Raw genomic sequence first — 20,556 nt, 5'->3', positions numbered from 1 at the left:
ATGCCCCAGCCTCTGGAATAGCTAAACGTTTAAGAGATCTGATTTTTTGTTTATACATACTTTGTTACAATGACACAGTTATATACCCACCTCCTTCCTTTCATGTGCACATAGTTAGTACACCATCATCCATTTGGGATAAGTGTATTTTCAGATACCACAATGATTCTTTAGTTGTGGACACTACATCACCGCACTCCCTATCTTGCTCTTGGTTGTCATCTTTGTAAATCACCTTGATTTAGCCCCTGTGTGTTTTACTAACTTCTTTATGAAAATATTTAGGGAACTCCATGACAGTAGCTAAAGCAAGGGGCTATAGCAGCACACAAGTAGACTACAAATGCATGCCCTGAGCTCGTCAAGTGAGCTCTACTGGACTAGATGGGAAGGCCGACGCTCCAGTCTTTGGGAATCTCGCCCAACACTCCAGTCAAATTGGGCATGCTCAGCTCCGCTCACATACTCTGCTGGCAGGCTATTCCAGAGGCTGGGGGCATACCAACTGAAGGCTGCCTCTCCATGCTTCTTGGTCCTAGGCTTTAGGATAGTTAAAAGGCTAGTGTTAAAAGGCTAGTGCCTTAGAAGCACATCAGACATGTTTTGGGGTGCACAATCGGGGATTGATTTAAAACCAATAGAATAGTCTTAAAATTCATTCTAAAACTGTCTTTGGTGCAGACTTTTGATTGGGTCATCTGTTGCTATTCGAATTCTTATTTGTATTGGCTTTTCTTTAGCTAATGATGGTTTCAAAACAATAATCTGGGTCGTTCTAAGGAAAAATACAATTAAATAATCAGAGGTCCTTTATTGCATTAATGAATTAGACTAATCAACTACTAAATAATCAGAGGTCCTTTATTGCATTAATGAATTAGACTAATCAACTACTCTCCACAGGGGAATCATAATTAGTGATGAGAAAAAGTATGTAAATTATTAGGCGGAACTATTTATGGTCAACCTTTGAATTTTCGAACAATTGAGAGTGGGAACACAGGCAGGGTTGCCATGTCCACAGTTTTCCTAATATTTGGTTAGAGAGAGCGCTGCAGCAGGCAGCTGAGTCACGGAGACAGAGCACCCCATGCGCGCTTGTGACAACTTTTTGCCAGTTGTAGGTAGGCTACTTCGATTGGTCATTATGGAGCCACCTATTTCCAACCCCTTTTCCATAAAATATATTACCAACGTAATTAGAGCAGTAAAAATACATGTTTTGTCATACCCGTGGTATACGGTCTGATATGCCATGCCTGTCAGCCAATCAGTATTCAGGGCTCGAACCACCCAGCTTAATTATAGCAGTCAGAACAAGTTAAATTGATAATGATCTGGCTAGTTTAATAAAGAATAATTATATTTTCTCTTGCAACATATTCTTAATAAGCTCTCAATTATTTTGATGAAAAACCGAATTAAATTAAGTCTATATTATTTCTTAATTCGCTCGAAGTCGTTATGGGAAAGGGTTTATTGGATAAAAGTGGAAACTAATATTGCTGCTAGTTTTCAGGCCTTTGTGAAGGATTTACATTTGCGAAGGCCTGGCAACCCTGAACACAGGAAATGATCTCACTGAGCGTCTCGTGAAGAACACAAAAAATATGCCTAAGTAAGTTGCGAAATCCCTCAATTCAAGTGTTATTTACAAGTATTTTATCGCTGCGTCACCTGCAATAGTCACATGTTTCAATGTTTTAAAACTTATGTTTGGGAACGATTCTTTTTAAATCGAGATTGTGAATATTTTGTGTCTGCCCCCCAATAGTTAACGTTAGCATACGACCTTTAACGTTACCATTTTGCTCATTATTCATTCCCATCTAGCCAGTTCGCTGTTTTGATACTAAGCTATCTGTTCTCATTTAGCGATGCCATATCGTGGTAATGATCTCCTTTAGCCTTAACTAAAGTTCAATTGTGTATGTGAAATGTTTTATCTAGACTAGCTAGCTAACCCATTCATAGACGCTAACTGTTTTAACGCCTGACGATGGTATATTTTTGTAGTTGTACTTGTTAAGATCCCCGACTCGTTCTGAAAGTTAAAACGCATCGCTTGTGGTACTGAATGCATCTTTCATATCAGCGAGAGATAATTTTCAATAAACAAAAGGTTAAACGCCCACACCAGTAGAAATCCACGTTTTGACCCTGAAAGACGATGGCCAGAGCTTACCCATGATGTTGCACAACAATGTAGCCAAGTCATCATTTTAGTCAAAGTATGATATACTTGGGCTTGAAGTGCCACATCCGAATGTGTGACTTCGGATGTTTCCGTGAGTCTTAAGTGTCTTTTCCAGTGGCGATTTTAGCATGTAAATATTGGTGGGGGCAGTGCATGCCAGCAAAGCCACTACACAACACGATACATTAATTGCTCTATAACTGTGACAAACGGTGCCCACAATATGTTAGGGCCTACATAAAGCTGTCCCATCACCTTACCACTGCTACACCTGGCTATCAGCGGAGTTTTCTCTGGCAGTGAAACAGGTCATTTAGCCTCATTTACTGTCTTTAAAAAACATGTACAAACTAGTGATGCGCCGATATGACATTTTTGGCCAATACCATTATCCGATATTTTCCTTGCCAAAAAAATGGTACCGAAATTAAACATTTTAGCTGCCTTTTAAGCGTTCTAGTACAGTTAAATAGTTCACACGCACACAGCGATCTAAGGCACTGCATCTCAGTGCAAGAGGCGTCACTACAGTCCCTGTATCGAATCCAGGCTGTATCACATCCGGACGTGATTGGAAGTCCCATAGGGCGGCTTCATATTGGCCCAGCGTCGTACGGGTTTGGCCAGGGTAGGCCGTCATTGTAAATAAGAATTTGTTCTTATTAACTGACTTGCCTAGTTAAATAAAGATTACACACATACACCACACTGACAAAAAGTTATTTTGTTGGCATTTACGTATGTCCTGACAAAAAGTTATTTTGTTGGCATTTACGTATGTCCCCATTAGCAGTAAAACATAATCAAAACCTATTTCTTTCACTCACTTGCTGTGCTGTTACGTTGTTCATTTGTTCAGTCGTTTCATTCTCAACCAGGATTTCTATGGAACGCTGTTTGGGTCTTTTTGTGTCAAAAAAGATACACGTCAAAACACTATTTGACGTGTCAAATAAACTTGTTGACCAATCAGGACCTGAAATGACTGCACGTTACATAATAATTGAATACGTTCATACATTTTTTACATAGTTATTACACATTGATTACACTATCACTCGTATTTCATATGTCACAACGATTCATCGATACGTATGCTATGATGCTGGTTAAGTTGTCTCGCGCACCTACAGTGCTGGTCATAAAAAAAGCTAGCTAGCTCATGGATGTAAACAATGTTCTTCCCCAGAAACATAGCAAAACGACCCTAATCATCTAAAATAAACCTAATTTATAAGACAGTTCTTATTTGATTAATGGTGGTCGGACCCAACTATGTGAAGCTAACCACAATAAGGATTAGCCGCAATAGTGGACTTTGCGGTTAGCTTTCAAAATAAAAGTATGCCATTGACAGTGATGCAAATGAATACAAATTGTAGAATTATGCCATAATTGAATAGATCATGCTAAACGAGGTTGGAATGTTGTCAGTCTACTCAGTGACACCCAGAGAACATTAGCGTCGTAGCTCTTATTGACTGGGGAGGTGATTTTACAGTCACAGTCCCATGATAAGAGCTACAATGCTAATATTTGCGTAAACTCTTCAGAGTTGTGTTCTGTGGGTGTCACCGAGTAGACTGATACCCCATTTCATTGCTTCACATTCCAACCTTGTTTAACATTATCTAGTCTAAATTTGGCATGATTCCACCAATTGTAACCTTCTGCATCACTTTCAAAGAGGTACTTATATTTTAAAGGCTAACCGCAAGTTCCACCATTGTGCCTAATCCTTATTGTGGCTAGCTTCACAACACATAACACGGTCTGGTCGAGCCTCACTAGCCAGATGAAGCTAGCTGGCTGCTTATAGCTTTAGCTTTGTGCAACAGGGTTAAGTAGCTGGCTAGCTAAGTTCAATTTCAATAGGCGAACAACAAGCGGCTACCTAGCTAATACTTATTCTCAACGATTCCTAAATCATTGCTAAGAATAATGAAAATGACTGCAGTTTCTATTGGTCATTGTTTTCAGGCTGGTTGTATTGGTGCTAGCTAGGCACCAAGCCAAAGCTAGCTACCCCAGAAGTTGCGGTCGAACAAATAATGCTTTATTGCCAACGCCGTATTGTAAACACATCGTTCGTGGCCGGTGTTTGCTTGTTTGCAGACTTTTTTTTTAACAAACAAGGTCGACTCATGATGACGTTAATGATCTTCAGGTCGGAGCTCTAGAAAGAGGCCTGAGTTCCCGACTTGCAATTTCAAGTTGGATGAACCTTCAAAACGTATTTTCCTAGTCGGAGCTCGTTTTTTCCAGAGTTCCCAGTTGTGTTGAACTCACTGAAGTCAGACTTCCCATTTCTGAGTTTCCAGTTGTTTTGAGCGCGGCAGAAGTCATGCTGGATTGACAGCATGGCCAATGTTGAAAGTTTATCCTTTTAAGCTGGGAAAAAAGACCCTTAAACCCAGACTTGAGACCACACACCCACTCTACTAAATAGCAGGGTAGTGATTGCTTTGCAATGCTTGCAGTTAGCCACTGATTCCTTCCAAACCACTCATTGTTGAATTTGCGATTTTCAAGTTGTTGTGTAATGTTTATAGCCGATGAGCACCGATACGTTTTATCTATAATTTCTCTTCATATGACAAGGATGAAAAAGGATTTGGCAGTAGATTGTCGACTTGATTCATGATAATAACTGCTAGCTAAGATTTTGAAAATATGATGTTGACCTGATCAGTCCAATCAAACTTCTGTACATATAGCGTGATTTGACAATTTTATCTGTGGCTAATGACCTTGAGCATTCTTGGATGGGCACTTCTAATATAACTCTCTGGCAGCACTCAAGGGGCTTGAATTTTTGATCTCTACCCTTTGATTTGTTGGTGACAGAGTGTCCCCATGAGTGACAGAACACTGAGCCAATCACGGCGCAAATGGAGAACATTACCAACCCCTGTGCTCCGTTTTTTTTCCGCTGGCTGCCCCAACACCACAGAAAGCACTGAGCTAGGCTGAAACACTTGCATTTTGGAGCTGCCTTACTCAAGAAAGCAAAAAAGAAGCCATGATTGTATGTGGCTTTATTAACTCAATGATTTACAAAAAAAACTGATATGTGACACGTATTAATGCCAAAATAACATGCAAAACAGGCACCCCTCCCTCCCAAAAACAATTTATACAGTACCAGTCAAAAGTTTGGACACACGTACTCATTCCAGGGTTTTTCTTTATTTTTACTATTTTTTACATTGTAGAATAATAGTGAAGACATCAAAACTATGAATTATATATAAGATGGCGCCGGAGAACAAGGCTGACGTTTTATCTATTCCTAACTGTTTTTTTATGTTAATTTCTTTGCACTGTTTGTAAGTTATTTTGTACATAATGTTGCTGCTACCGTCTCTTATGACCAAAAATAACTTCTGAACATCAGGACTGCGATAATAAACCCCCACTTCCTTCCATTCTACTAGCAAACGTGCAATCTTCGGGAAAATAATATCGATGACCTACGCGGAAGATTAAACTACCAACGGGACATTCAAAYCGAATATCTTGTGCTTCATGCTGGCTGGTTATACGCTGTATCGGCAGGACAGAACAGCGGCGTCTGGTAAGACAAGAAGCAGCGGACTATGTATTTTTCTAAATAACAGCTGGTGCACAATATCTAAAGAAGTCTCGAGGTTTTGCCTCGAGGTAGAGCATCTCATGATAAGCTGTAGACCACACTATCTACCTAGAGAGTTTCATCTGTATTTTTCGTAGCTATCTATATACCGCAACAGACTGATGCTGATGCTGGCACTACGACCGCACTGAATGAGCTGTATTCCGCCATAAGCAAACATGAAAACACTCATCCAGAGGCGGCGCTCCTAGTGGCCGGGGATTTTAATGCAGGGAAACTTAAATGAGTTTTACCAAATTTCTATCAGCATGTTACATGTGCAACCAGAGGGGGAGGAAACTCTGGACCACCTTTACTCCACACACAGAGATGCATACAAAGCTCTCCCTCGCCCTCCATTTGGCAAATCTGACCATAATTCGATCCTCCTGATTTAAGGAAGCACCAGTGACTCGATCAATAAAAAAATTGGTCAGATGAAGCGGATGCTAAGCTACAGGACTATTTTGCAAGCACAGACTGGATTATGTTCCGGGATTCCTCCGGTGGCATTGAGGTGTACAACACATCAGTCATTGGCTTCATCAATGAGTGCATCAATGACGTTGTCCCCACAGTTGACCGTAGGTATATACCCCAACCAGAAGCCGTGGATTACAGGCAGCATCCGCACTGAGCTAAAGACTAGAGCTACCGCTTTCAAGGAGCGGAACTCTTACCCGGACGCTTATGAGAAATCTCGCTATGCCCTCCGACGAACAATCAAACAGGCAAAGCTTCAATACAGGACTACGATCGAATCGTACTACACCGGCTCTGACGCTAGTCGGATGTGGCAGGGCTTGCAAACCATTACAGACTACAAAGGGAAGCTCAGCCAAGAGCTGCCCAGTGACACGAGCCTACCAGACGAGCTAAACTAATTCTATGCTCGCTTCGAGGCAAATAACACTGAAACATGCATGAGAGCACCAGCTGTTCCGAAAGACTGTGAACACGCTCTCAGCAGCCGATGTGATTAAGACCTTTAATCAGGTCAACATTCACAAGGCTGCAGGGCCAGACAGATTACCAGGACGTGTACTGCGAGCATGCGCTGACCAACTGGCAAGTGTCTTCACTGGCTTTATCAACTTTCCCTGTCCGAGTCTATAATATCAACATGTTTTAAGCAGACCACCATAGTCCCTGTGCCCAAGAACACTAAGGTAACCTGCCTAAATGACTACCAACCCGTAGCACTCACGTCTGTAGCCATGAAGTGCTTTGAAAGGCTGGTCATGGCTCACATCAACACCATTATCCCAGAAACCCTAGACCCACTCCAATATGTGTACCGCCCCAACAGATCCACAGATTATGCAATTTCTATTGCACTCCACACTGCCCACCTGGACAAAAGGAACATCTATGTGAGGATACTATTCATTCACTACGGCTCAGTGTTCAACACCATATTGCCAAAGCTCATCACTAAGCTAAGGATTTTGGGACTAAACATCTCCCTCTGCAACTGGATCCTGGACTTCCTGACGGGCTGCCCCCAGGTGGTAAGGGTAGGTAACAACACATCCGCCTTGCTGATCCTCAACACGGAGGCCCCTCAGGGGTACGTGCTCAGTCCCCTCCTGTACTCCCTGTTCACTCATGACTGCACGGCCAGGCACGATTCCAACACCATCATTAAGTTTGCAGATGACACAACAGTGGTAGGCCTGATCACCGACAACGACGAGTCAGCCTATAGGGAGGAGGTCAGAGACTTGGCCGTGTGGTGCCACGACAACAACCTCTCCCTCAACGTGATCAAGACAAAGGAGATGTTTGTGGATTTCAGGAAAAGAGGACCGAGCAAATTAATTACTTAAAAATCATACAATGTGATTTTCTGGATTTTTGTTTTAGATTCCGTCTCTCACAGTTGAAGTGTAACTATGATAAAAATTACAGACCTCTACATGCTTTGTAAGTAGGAAAACCTGCAYAATCGGCAGTGTATCAAATACTTGTTCTCCCCACTGTATGTATCAAGTTACATTTTAAAACAGTTGTAATTGTACAATTATTGTTGTACGCTCTGAGTCTCATGGTTTTGCATAAGGAAAATGTAAGATTCCTCTGCTCATTTCAAATTGCTTTATTTTTGAAACATTTTATATAGAATAAATTATTATTTTCGTCGTTCTACCATTTATCAACATATTGTTCAATGATTCGAACCAATGGTTATTCCGTGACTAGCTAATACGCTTTATTTTATTCCCTTGTGGTATCGTTTTAGTATTGAGTATGGTGATACTCAACCTGGTATCGAAGTCAAATTCTGCTATCTTGACAACACTAAACAGCACAGATATTTGTAGCCTACTTCACTGTGGAAAAGAGGCCGCAATGTTGATATGATTTTGAGTTTGCGTCCATATGGTTTCACATTTGTCTTCAAGGATCATAAGGAAACATCCTAAAACAATTGCGTTGTTTATTTACAATCCCGTTATCCAAACGGATTACTCATTTACCTATCTCTTAACAATTTATAAATTACAGTGAATGGAGAATGGTGTTATTATTTTTCCACTTGGAACCTGTAGGTTCACTCAACCTTATTCATGGTTTCCTCCCGCGTAATGGTCAGAATACAGCGTATCTGCCTGCCGAGTGATGCAGTGGTCTAAGGCACTACATCGCAGTGCTAGTTGCGTCACTACAGATCCTGGTTCAATCCCAGGCTGTGTCGCAGCCGGCCGTGCCCGGGAGACCCATGAGGCGGCGCACAATTGGCCCAGCGTCGCGGGTTAGGGGAGGGTTTGGCCGGCCAGGTTGTTCTTGTCCCGTCATGCTCTAGTGACTCCTGTGGCGGGCCAGACGCAATGCACGCTGACATGGTCGCCAGGTGTACGGTGTTTCCTCTGACATATTAGTGCGGCTGGCTTCCGGGTTAAACAAGCATTGTGTCAAGAAGCAGTGCGACTTGGCGGGGTCATGTTTTGGAGGACGCACGGCTCTCGCCCTTCGCCTCTCCCGAGTCCGTACTGGAGTTGCAGTGATGGGACAAGACTGTAACTTCCAATTGGATATCACGAAATTGGGGGGGGGGGGAAATAAATGCACACCCTTGCCACACCTTAATTTTGCTGACATCCACCTCAAACGAACAGCTGGTGAATGGCATATGTTCAAGGTCAGAATACGAGGAGAGAGAAGAGCATAAAAGGGAATTACAGTCCATTCGTGTGCGCTTAACTTGGGTCGGAATTTCCCCCATGGAGCCAACTGTAGGCAAATGTACCTGCTGAAAACCTTACATACTGAGAAGGGTTTTCGAGAGCTACTAGCTAGCATCTTCTTCACTCTCCCAGCCAGAGCCTTCTATTTGCATAGTAAACAATATAAGGCACTGCTCCAAGCTAGTTTGTTCTGGTCCATGGCCCAGCTAAAGTTTTTATTTTATTTCAGTGAATTGGTTAACTTGCTTTTTTGTATCCCCCAGATTTTATTGTGACTACTGTGATACGTACCTTACACATGACTCGGTAAGCCAGACTCTCTAATTTTCAGCCTCTGCATTTTTTAACAATTGCGAGCACTTTATAAATTGCACCCTGTATTAACATTAAATTGAACATTATATATTTTTACAGCCATCGGTGAGAAAGACTCACTGTAGTGGACGAAAGCATAAAGAGAATGTGAAAGACTACTACCAGAAATGGATGGAGGAGCAGGCACAGAGCCTCATCGATAAAACAAGTAAGCAGATATGAAGGGGGTAGCTAAACATTCAGCAGATTCTATGCGGTTTTGTTTATAAGCAGCAGTTTGTGCAGATACAAAACATGCACAAACCCCACACTTGCATAATAAGCGTATAGTGTTCGAATTCGGGGATAGCCCTAACCAGGATTCGAACTCGGGTCCAGCGTCTGTCAACCCAACACCTTAGCCGTTACTCCAAGAGATCCGAACATCTTTGAAGGTCGCTACACTACCCCCTTGTGTGTCCCCATGCTTCTCTATACGAAGTCCCTTGCGTGAACACGTGCATCTCCGATGGCCTCATGGGTGCCGTCCCACGTAGGACACCGATGTAGTGAATTCAGAGGTAGTGCCCTGGTCCAGTGACTGTCAACTCTACAATAGGTTAACATGTGGCCTTGTGTTTTCCTCCTCAGCGGCTGCCTTCCAGTCCGGTAAGATCCCTCCTACCCCGTTCCCTGGAGCCCCTCCCCCAGGCGGAGCCATGCTTCCTCCTCCAAACCTCAGTACGTAGACTGTGAACCAACCACAACAGTGCTAGTCTAGTATTTTGAGAGTGATTTATATTTATATGGGATACTGATAACTTGTTGTGTTAGGGACTGAGATTTAAATTGTAATTTGTGAACCCCAGGTGGCCCTCCACGCCCAGGCATGCTACCAGTGCCCGGGCCCCCTATGGGTGTTCATGGTCCTCATATGATGCAAATGATGGGGCCCCCACCACATGGAATGATGCCTGGAGGTGAGATTATTGCCCCAACACCTACATCATGTATTGTTGATGTTAACACTGTGTGTATGTGTCTAAAAAAATATTTTCGATGGGCATTGGATTATAGCAAGTTCTCACCCAAAATGTATCTGCTGCTGCTCACAAATCTTCACTGAACAAGAACAGTTCATGCCTGGTCAAAGTCATATCTTTGAGATATATTTTTCACCAAGATTTGATGTAATGTATTCATAATAGTCCATAAGGGACATGTATACTGGACCATGATTAGGATCAAATGTGAATACCAAGTAAAATCCGATATGATTTCTGTGATGTTTGCTGTCCTGTAGGTCCAGGTATGCGACCACCAATGGGCCACATGCAGATGATGCCTGGCCCACATATGATGCGCCCCCATCGTCCAATGATGCTTATCAGACCGGGTATGATCCGGCCGGACAGATGAGACCCAAAATCAAGAGGCGCTCCTGTGTTCTACACTGCCGTATACATGATCTTTGGAGGACACTGCACCAAATGCTTTGTTTGGGTTTTTGAAAAAGCCACCCATTGTCTCCACCTTAAAACCCATTTGGTAGAGTTCCACATCATCCCTCTTTATCTCCACAAAACCATTTTGACAGGCTATTTATTGTGGTTTCACATAACCAAAACTTCTGGGGTTTTTTTGTCTTTAGCGTAGAGGTCATATTTTGTTTTGACGCATAGTTGTATTGTTTACACAAGTAGGTTTCCGTTTCCCCCTGCTGGCCTAATAAGAATACAGCTGTGGAGGTTTAACGTGGCACCAGTTGCACACGCATGTCAGAAAGAGCAGGTATTATTTTGTCACTGTTCTGATGTAAATGCCAGATTTTTGTTTTTGTTTTTCAATGTAAACTATGATTATTTTTGGGGCCCACAGTCTTTTTATTTTTTAAAGAAATAAAATGAGTAGACTTGAAAGTGTATGTTGGTCTTCAATCATTTTGTTTGAATAAAAGATGTAAGAGAGGGTTTACTTTCATAAAAGGACTCGTGTTTAGAAAATGGTCTGTGTACTTCATTCAATTTACCTCTACTTTATTCAACTATATGACACTTGAGTGTGTTCTATAGAAAGAAGTCTGTTTTTCAGACTGACTCTTTTTCTCCACAGGTCACTTGTACATTATTTTCTTGTCAGTATGCAGCATGTGGTTCATAAGGACATTTGTCCGACTGAAGTATTTGCCACAGTCATTGTAGCTAAATGGTTTCTCCCCGGTGTGTAGCTGCATGTGCTCCGTCAGGGCTCCTTTCAGTTTGAAGCGTCTTCCACAAACGTGTCCTTTCCCGTGTGAAGTCTCAGGTGTGTCTTTTTAAAGTACCTACCGCAACCAAGCCTTTGTTACATAGGGCATGTAAATGGTTTCTCTCCTGCATGACTCATCATATGCATGATAAGGCTTTTCTCCCGCTTGAGGAATATGCCAAGTACACTACATTGCCAAAATTTGGCTATTTCATTCACACTTGTTGCTAACAGGTGTATAACATTGAGCACACAGCCATGCAATCTCCATAGACAAACATTGGCAGTAGAATGGCCCATACTGAAGAGCTCTGACATTCAACGTGGATGCCACCTTTTCAACAAGTCAGTTTGTTACATTTCTGCCCTGTTAAAGCTGCCCCGGTCAACTGAAAAGGGCTGTTATTGTGAAGTGGACTTCTAGGAGCAACAACGGCTCAGCAGCGAAGTGGTAGGTCACACAAGCTCACAGAACGGGACAGCCAGGTGCTGAAGTGCGTCTGTCCTCTGTTGCAACACTCGCTACTGAGTTCCAAGCTGGCTCTGTGAGCTTCATGAAATGGATTTCTATGGCCGAACAGTCACACACAAGCCTAAGTTCACCATGTGCAATGGCAATCATTGGCTGGAGGGGTGTAAAGCTCGCCGCCATTGGACTCTGGAGCAGTGGAAACGCATTCTCTGGAGAGATTAATCATGCTTCACCATCTGGGAGTCCGACAGACAAATCTGGGTTTGGTGGATGCCAGGAGAACGCTACCTGCCCGAATGCATAGTTCCAATTGTAAAGTTTGGTGGAAGAGGAATAATGGTCTGGGGTTGTTTTTCATGGTTCGTTCTTAGTCCCTTAGTTCCAGTGAAGGGAAATCTTAACGCTACAGCATACATTGACATTCTAGATGATTCTGTGCTTCCAACWTTCCTGTTTCAGCATGACAATGCCTCTGTGCACAAAGCAAGGTCCATACAGAAATAGTTTGTTGAGATCGGTGTGGAAGAACTTGACTGACCTGCACAGAGCCCTGACCTCAAACCCATCGAAAACCTTTTGGAATGAATTGGAACGCCAACTGCGAGCAAGGCCTAATCGCCCAACATCAGTGCCCAACCTCACCAATGTTGTTGTGGCTGAATGGAAGCAAGTCTCCGCAGCAATGTTCCAACATCTAGTAGAAAGCCTTCCCAGAAGAGTGGAAGCTGTTATATACAGCAAAGGGGGGACCAACTCCATATTAATGCCCATGATTTGGGAATGAGATGTTCGATGAGCAGGTGTCCACATCATATTGGTCATGTAGTGTATGTCATTAACCTCCGACAGTAGGCTATTTAGGCCAATATCAAAGAATGTTCAAGAATGTTTAACAAGGTATTCTCTCTGCTCTGGCAGGGATGCATAGCCACCTAATATTTACTGGTAGAATCTCAATTGAATATCCTTGATTCCTCGCCTTCCTTCTCAAAACCCATTGGATGAGAAGGTCTGAGGTCCATCCCCTCTAAACTCTCGTCCGATGGGTTTTGAGAAGGAGGCAAGAGGATGTGAGGAATCAAATAATGCAAAATGAGATTATCCCACTGTCACTGCGGAGACTATCTTTTTTGTTGTCGGTACCACATGAGACCATGGCGTAGACATAACACTTCAATCATCTAGGTTTGTGTAACGTGGTCCTCCTCCTCTTTCATCTGAATCCGAAGAAGGAGGAGCAGGGATTGAACCAAATGCAGCGGATTGTGAAGAAATAAGGAATTTATTAAAGAAAGACGGGAAAAACACAAAAACGAACTAACTTCAAAAGTGATACAAAATAACAAAACGAAAGTAGACAGACCTGAACGACGAAGCATACATAAACACGAGAACGCACGAACAGGGAAAAATAGCCTACATGAAATGAACAAACCGTAACAGTCCGCGTATGGTGCGACAAACACTGACACAGGAGACAACACCCACAAACAAACACTGGGAACAGCCTACCTAAATATGACTCTCAATTAGAGGAACGCCAAACACCTGCCTCCAATTGAGAGCCATACCAGGCAACCCTAAACCAACATAGAAACAGACAACATAGAATGCCCACCCAAACTCACGTCCTGACCAACTAACACACAAAACTAAACAGAAAACAGGGTCAGAACGTGAAGTTTGTTTTTCATTAACTTTATTTTATGCATAATGAACTTGGCTATTATGATATTCAGTGGGCTAAATAGACTACTTGTTGGAGTTTAATGACATATTTGTTTTGGTCACCAAGCTGAAATAATTATTCACTCTGAATCAGTAATACTGCACAGCAGGTTGCGATAAAAACTAGACTGCGGATATTGATCCGTTTATTTGCATTTGGGAGCAGAAATGTAATGAATATTGTTGATTCTGTGGATAAATAGATTAACGCTATTTATCTGAAAATGTCCAAACTGGAGCTGGAAAGACTGCAAACTAGCTGCACTTCATTTCGTTCTACCTGTTTTCTATTTATTTTTATATATCCATAAAAATACGCTGATTCATGATTTCGACTGGCTGAGAAAAGCTGCCTGCCTGTTAAATGCGTTTCTCACTGAGCGATTAGAACAGCAGCGGCTGTTAGGATATTTGGGTCAGGAAGAAATCTCCCCTTCGTCTACAGAGGCTTCTGTATATCGTCGTTAGTCTCATCAGCTATACACAGTACTATCTGCGAGCTGTTGGCTATTATACAGTGCCTTCAGAAAATATTCACACACCTTGACTTTTTCCACATTTTTTTCACATTTTTGTTGTCATAGCCTGAATTTAAAATTGATTACATTGAGATTTTTGATCATTGGCCAACAAGTGCAATTATGTTTTTGAAATTTTTGCAAATTCATAAAAAATGAAAAGCTGAAATGTCTTGAGTCAATAAGTATTCAACCCCTTTGTTATAGCAAGCCAAAATAAGTTCAAAAGTAAATCATTTGAATGGATGACTACCTCATCTCTGTATTCCGCACATACAATTATCTGTAAGGTCCCTCAGTTGAGCAGTGAATTTCAAACACAGATTGACGTAACATTGAATATCCCTTTGAGCATGATGAAGTTATTAATTACACTTTGGATGGTGTATCAATGCACCCAGTCACTACAACGATACAGGTGTCCTTGCTAACTCAGTTGCCGGAGAGGAAGGAAACCCCTCAAGGATTTCACCATAAGGCCAATGGTGACATTAAAACAGTTAATGAGTTTAATGGCTGTGGTAGGAGAAAACTGAGGATGGATCAACAACATTATATTTACTCCACAATACTAACATATTTGACAGAGTGAAAAGAAGAAAGCCTGTACAGAATAAAAATATTCCAAAACATGCATTCTGTTTGCAACAAGGCACTAAAGTAATACTGCAAAAAATGTGTGAAAGCAATTAACTTTTTGTCCTGAATACAAAGTGTTATGTTTGGGGCCAATCCAACACATTACTGAGTACCACTCTCCATATTTTCAAGCAGAGTGGTGGCTGCATCATGTTATGTGTATGCTTGGAATCGTTAAGGACTGGGGAGTTTTTCAGGATAAAAAAAATAAACATAATGGAGCTAAGCACAGGCAAAATCCTAGAGGAAAACCTGGTTCAGTGCGCATTCCACAAGAACCTGGGAGATGAATTGATCTTTCAGCAGGACAATAACCTTAAACAAAAGGACACATCTAGACTGCTTACCAAGTGTTGCTTACCAAGTGACCAGTGAATGTCCCTGAGTGGCCGAGTTACACTTTTGACTTAAATCTACTTGAAAATCTATGGCAAGACCTGAAAATGGTTGTTTAGCAATGATCAACAACTGATTTGACAGAGCTTGAAGAATTTTGAAATTAATAATGGGCAAATGTTGCACATTCCAGGTGTGGAAAGCACTTACACACTTACCAGAAACTAACAGCTGTAATCGCTGCCAAAGGTGCTTCTACAAAGTATTTACTCGGTGGTGTGAATACGTATGTAAATTAGATATTTGTGTATTTCATTTTCAATAAATTTGGGAAAATGTATAAAAACATTTTTTCACTTTGTCATTATAAAGTGTTGTGTATAGATGGGTGGGAAAAAATATATATTTAATCCATTTTGAATTTGGGCTGTAACACAAAATGTGGAATAAATCAAGGGGTATGAATACTTTCTGAAGGCATTGTATTTTGAATGCCTACATTCTACATTATACAGTTCTACATCGTTTTACGTCAGCCAAGCAACAACATTCTGTCTCGGCGACGTCTTGCCAATGTGCAAACGCTCTCCAAACAAAATATTCCCTATGCATTTTGATACGTCGGCCAGTATACCGGGTCAGTTTTCATTTGAATCATTCACTTGTTTGTAACAATTGCAAAGACATTGACAACTTTGTATTTAGTCAACTTCATTCTGAAGTTATCGGCGGTTACAGACAGATGAACATCTTGAGGCAAAAAAATCATCTAATGATGCACTTAGCTGTTCTATGACTGGGCTAAGGCAGTCGGTAAGAGAGTAAACGTAATTTATAATAGTTACATGGAGAAAATTTGACCTCTCTGAAATGAAAATAGATGTCCCTCCATTTAGCAAAACATGTTTTACCTAATACATGTTGAAAACAAAACAAGTGACCTTACCCTACACCCCGTGGGCAAAACCTGTTTGGTATGTATTTTTACTGACCAGAATATTATGTATTTTTCTGACCACCATATAACCAGTTGGTCATAATTCTGAGCACTGTATTATGTGTTATATTAGGTAGCCTACTGGTCATACTTAAGACCTCATCATAACCTAGTAATGACCATCTGGCTACAGCTTATTTCCTAATGTATAGCAGAGGAAAACGTTGGATATCGAAAACAATGTTCATTACATTTCTATTTGTTTCCATAGCCACCAATTGAAGTTTAAATCTGCAACAGATTTTTATTTAAAATAGATTATGCAATGGCAAAAACAAATCTACATCACAATTTTCTGCACATCTGCATACAGTAGTAATTGTTTCATAATTCACCCATGTCAATTACATGCAGAGAAAGACTGGGACACAGCTTAAATAAAGGCAGATTGTTTTATTTGATTAATTATTAATAAAAGTGATGTGATGTTTCAGATCTGCAGTGAAGAGAATCAGCGCATTACAACTTTGGCGATTTGAGATTTGAAAAGAACTAGAAAAGGACATTCCTAAAGAAACTTTGTGGACATTTCCATAGGACTAGTTGAAGAAGTTGGTGGCCGTTATATCTTAAATGTTTAAAAAAAGAGCAACTTGCTCATATATTGTACATACTTTGCGTCCTCCTCCACCACGGCTGTCGGCGGCATATTTTAGGATTTTCCAGAGGGCCCGTTGCGAGCAACCTAATGAGTTTTCTGGCGTTTCKTGACACTTACTGTAAGCAGAAAAAGTGAAGAAAATAAATGAACGATTGCCATAACGTGGATATGCAGGAGACGACAGAACTGTAACGCATAGTAAAATACCTTTAACAGTCTATGTCAAATGTCTCAACCGCTCACATTTACTTACATTACCAACTAAAATGGAGCACACACGAGTTGTAGCAAAGGCCTTCTTGCTCCTGTAGCAAAGGCATTCTGGCTCCTTGCTCCCTTCATATTGAAGTGGGACTTGAATTCATTGGTCATCAATCTGAAACATTTTAAGAGGATATCAAAATTAGACAGTAGTTGGATAATGACAATGTTTAAGTCTCTAATTAGTAAAGTTTTGCTTAATCCTAATACATGTTGTAATATTCAAACAACTTTTTGTAAACACACCGCTCCCTAATCCTGAGGACATTGTCCCGGACAGAAGTTCCTCCAAAAAAGGTAAATAAAAAAATTGAAGTACTGTATATGTAAAGAGGCATTAACCCTTTGATGCGTACCAACACCCAGGTGTGATCATTCTACAGTGGTCCCTGCAGCATATGCTCAAACCAGTGTGATTAGAATACTTAGTTAGAACGTCCAGTTTCGATTGACACAACAGTTAGCGTTTGAGCTGGCAACACTGTTATTTTCACAGAAACATTTTTCACAAACACAGTCCTTACAATGTTATGTCCTGAATGTGACCAGTTTATTTTTAGATGCAATGTTCAGACATTCACAGAAGTTCAGACATAACACAATCATCCAAACCGGAAAATGTAGGCTACATTAGTAGCGGTCATATTTAGCTAACTTTCGGTTGACAGAAACCATAATATGAATTAGCTAATAGAAATTACTATTTACAATTCTTCATATCACGGGTGAGCTCACCATTGATCAAAGTAATTGAGTAAAACACTTTCTAAAAATCTAAATTAATCTGATGATGTGTAGTTTGTGCGCGCCGCCATGTTTGTTTTTTCGGGTCACCCAAAGATATGAAGAGGAGACAAGATGAGTTCTGTCTGTTTGCGGTATGCATGTTGAAGGGGATGTGTCGTCTACCATCATTCAATTCTAGAAGTTTACTCGAAAGATGAGTGAACCATCCCTCACCTCATTTGTTATAATATCTTTGGTCTGACAGACATTTACGGACACCCAGAATACATTGTATAATGTCAACAAACATGGCGCCACACATAGCTGGCAAATAGCTTAGCATTAGCTCATCATAATCAGTACAACCTTCAAAAAAGTATTTTACACATATCATATGTGTCCATTACAATCTATGCAAGAATCAGAATGCATGATTTATCAGCAGCACTTGAAAACATGTGAACAAAACAGTAAATACATTATGCTCATACATACTTACAGTATGCTAAAGTAGAAACGAGAAAATGATATGCAGAAAATAAGGCACTTACTTTTATTGGAACACAAACACGCCCAACGTTATTATTTGTAAGGAAGACAACAATGAAGGCAATGCGAGTGCCAGCCAGAAAATGTGCTAGTGGGGAAAATCTTGTGCTAGACTGCGCAAATGACTGCATACTTGAGGAGAAAGACTGGGAAGGTGCTTGGGCTCTCATGGAAGAGAGAAGTTTTTCCGGTTCAGTAAAGCTTCAAACATAAATTGTCCACAATAGTAAAATGGGCTACTTCTATGTGAATTAATGAGGAGGCGGAACACAACTCAATTCAAAGTGTGGTTAGAAAATAACATTTCTTAGAAAATCATTTCAAATTGACAAGTTGAAATATAGCCTATAAATAATAAGCAGGCAACGTGTGTCTTAGTTTGAGGGCAGCGCAGGTTAACTGTCCTGTCCTATTGGTGTATTGCCACCACCTACTGTACAGGGTATTGAAATAAAACCAAAATAATATATTCCATTGCGGGGCGGGAGGGCCCAAGATAACACAAAATACACAAATAAATCAAACAACCATTCCACTCCTTCAGTCCCATTCACATCTCTACACAGGCTCAGGTCCCTGTGAGGACAGAGCATTCATCGACAGGATTCCTTGTAATGCCTCTGCAGAAAAGTTCCTGAGTCCCAAAAAATGCTCAGCCGCACTCACAACAATGCCTACTTTCTCAGATTTCCTCTCCGTTTGCGCTGTGCAGTTGTTAACCAAAGTAATAAATGCTACGAAGTCCACCTTCTTAACATGAAACATGTCAGGATCCCTCTGTTGACAAGGAACATCATCTTGTGCCTCWAKTCCTACTACCATTACTTCTTCAACTTCAAGCCTTTCTTCCATTCTTCTCAATGCCTCCAGATAGGAGACATTCTGGACATCCCTTATTCTTGCCACCTCCGTCTCTTTCACCCCGGACACATAACCAAATCATTTATATGTATCACACTGCATGGGTTTTGGGCATGATGGCTCTCACAGAGAATCTTCAATAAAAAACGATAGAATGGATGGAGTGGGCTTCCGCAATCTACCATGCGGGTCAGTTGTGCACCAACCACTTGATCCAATTCTTTGCGTATATCCTTTGCATTTACTTCTAGCACCACCCCAGAGATAACACCCTTGATAGGCGCCCTGCTTCGAAGATCTACACAAGACACATTCCAATCCGACATCTTCTTGAGACGCAAAGCATGCTCCTTCTGTTCCATAGAAACAAAAAAAAAGCWAAATCAGCCAATGTATTGTTTTTTTCATCGACGCCACCTCATCCAACGCATCTACAGGTAACAGGTAACAACATCAATCCAAAACCCTTATTCCTACCGTATTCCTACAAGATTCCACTACCACTTTACTTCTCTTATTTCCTTTCGCATTCGCCACTGTAATCCAGTTCTTCTCACTCTCATCTTCACTCGACAAGTCATCTGATTCAAACAGAACATTCGCTTCCGCTATTTTCCCCGAGACTAACTGTCCTGTTGCGTAACAATCACATTTTTTGGAATAGTGTGGGCATTCTGACATCACTCGCATAACAAAACAAAAAAACAAACATGATTTTACTCGCGCTGGGGTGACCMTTAGAGATATTTGGAACTCACAGGTGAAAAGGTTAGAGACAAAAAAATCATATAATAATATAAAAATATTATATTTTTCAAAGGTGATGCCTGTCATATCATTCCTGCAACGAACATTGTCAGAAATGGGTGTAATTGGCAAGTACTCTTCTCTGAATCTGCACGTGTGAGTTTGAGTGAGCGACAGGAAGAATGAGATTGAGAGAAATGGGAGAAACTTTACATAAGTCACAAGGTGTCTGTTGAATCAGGACACAAGGGTTTGGCACCAAATAAAAACTTGAGTTAAAATAGGATTTTATTTGCTTTACAAACATATTATTAGAAGCAGTGCTATTTCAATTGGATCTACTCGCACTACACTCTTAGAAGAAAGGGTTCCAAAATGCTTCTTAGGCTGTCCCCATAGYAGAACCCTTTTTGGTTCTGTAGAACCCTTTTGTGTTCCATGTAGAACCCTCTGTAGAAAGTGCTTTACATGGAACCCCAGATAGTTCTACCTGGAACCAAAAAAACGGCCTTTCAAAGGGTTCTTCTATGGGGACACCCGATTAACCTTTCTAGGTTCGAG

At 41.1% G+C, this 20,556-nt stretch overlaps 1 protein-coding gene across 1 annotated transcript; it reads left to right on the top strand.

Annotated features, from left to right (window-relative positions):
- The first annotated feature begins 1,047 nt into the window (after positions 1-1,047).
- LOC111969713 (U1 small nuclear ribonucleoprotein C) lies at positions 1,048-11,301 on the top strand. Its single transcript, XM_023995914.2, has 7 exons — positions 1,048-1,124; positions 1,513-1,618; positions 9,283-9,325; positions 9,434-9,542; positions 9,965-10,054; positions 10,183-10,293; positions 10,617-11,301. The coding sequence occupies exons 2-7, from the start codon at positions 1,611-1,613 to the stop codon at positions 10,730-10,732; spliced, it is 477 nt and encodes a 158-aa protein (XP_023851682.1). The 5' UTR covers positions 1,048-1,124; positions 1,513-1,610; the 3' UTR covers positions 10,733-11,301.
- Positions 11,302-20,556: the final 9,255 nt, after the last annotated feature.

This window comes from Salvelinus sp. IW2-2015, linkage group LG11, assembly GCF_002910315.2.
Source record: "Salvelinus sp. IW2-2015 linkage group LG11, ASM291031v2, whole genome shotgun sequence".
Taxonomy (NCBI): Eukaryota; Metazoa; Chordata; class Actinopteri; order Salmoniformes; family Salmonidae; genus Salvelinus; species Salvelinus sp. IW2-2015.
Note: the sequence above shows the minus strand (reverse complement) of the source record. Positions and strands in the feature narration are given on the sequence as shown.